Source organism: Charadrius vociferus, unplaced genomic scaffold, assembly GCF_000708025.1.
Source record: "Charadrius vociferus isolate BGI_N301 unplaced genomic scaffold, ASM70802v2 scaffold46, whole genome shotgun sequence".
NCBI classification, from domain to species: domain Eukaryota; kingdom Metazoa; phylum Chordata; class Aves; order Charadriiformes; family Charadriidae; genus Charadrius; species Charadrius vociferus.
The window spans coordinates 832,415-833,416 of NW_009648710.1; the positions used below are offsets into that span (position 1 = coordinate 832,415).

Genomic DNA, 1,002 nt, shown 5'->3' on the forward strand with positions numbered 1-1,002 from the left:
TCACAGCCCATCTCACTCTCCCATAGCAGTAGCAGGAGGACAGCATCACCCACTTTGAAGAATTACTGAATTTAGCCAAAGGTCAAAGTTTCTGATTTCCCCTCCCACATGCAGCCCCTGGAAACACCCTTTGGTTTGCCAGCTTTCCCCTCCCTAACTGCAACCAGAGGGTTCTTGCTGAAGCAGGGGAGTTCCTGCTTGTGCAAAAATCTCACCTCCCACCCTCATTGCCAGTGAGACCACTCAGGTGTATCCAGACCTCATGGACATACCTGACCACCACATCCACGGGTGACCTGGTGATATTTTGTGTGGTACGGGGATGCGTTTGCAGCAGCCTCCCTGCTCCTGTGTTTGCGCTGGGGCCAGGCTTCCCCATCAGCATCCCCAGGACAGGCATGGGGATTCTGAGAGGGGGCATGGCTGGCAGCAGCCCAAATGGGAGCACATCCAGGGAAAGCCTCCTGCAACGGCAGGAGGTCCCAGTCCTGAGGGCGGTGCATGGTTACCTCCTGGTGCCCTTTTTCTGGCTAACGCTTTGTGTTTTTGGGAGGTAGCACTGCGCTCCTGGAATGACAACGCCTGTGGCAGAGCCTTCCCCTTCGTCTGCAAGATCCCCTCGCTGGCCCTGGACTGAGGCTGCCCGCGCCCCCCTCATTTTGGGTCACCTCTCCAGAAAAAAAGAGCGGCCGGGACGTGGCACGGGTGGTGAGAGCCGCAGAGCTGCTCAGCATTCCCAGTCAGACCCCGGCTGTGAAAATTCCTCCTGGGAGCGCTGCAGGGACCAACCCAGCACTCACCCTCCCCATAGGCAAACGGCGACGGGAGCTGTGTTAAACAGCAAAGGAGTCCCCAAGCCTGAGCTTTGGGTTCCAGATCAACTATTGCAGCGTATTAGAGGAAACCCGTGATTTTATCAATACACCAAACTGTTAGCACAAAAAAAATAGCTCTGTGTAGGAAATTATTTTGCCCATTGATCCGTGAAGAGTGGAAGAAAAG

The 1,002-nt window shown here is 55.2% G+C and overlaps 1 protein-coding gene across 1 annotated transcript in view; it reads left to right on the forward strand.

The window, feature by feature from the left end:
* The window catches only part of CLEC19A (C-type lectin domain family 19, member A), an 8,259-nt gene extending 7,622 nt beyond the window's left edge, over nt 1-637 (forward strand). Inside the window, exon 5 of the mRNA XM_009886607.1 lies at nt 558-637. Coding sequence (XP_009884909.1) covers nt 558-637 — 80 coding nt within the window. The remainder of the gene's footprint in view (nt 1-557) is intronic.
* The last annotated feature ends 365 nt before the right edge of the window (nt 638-1,002 follow it).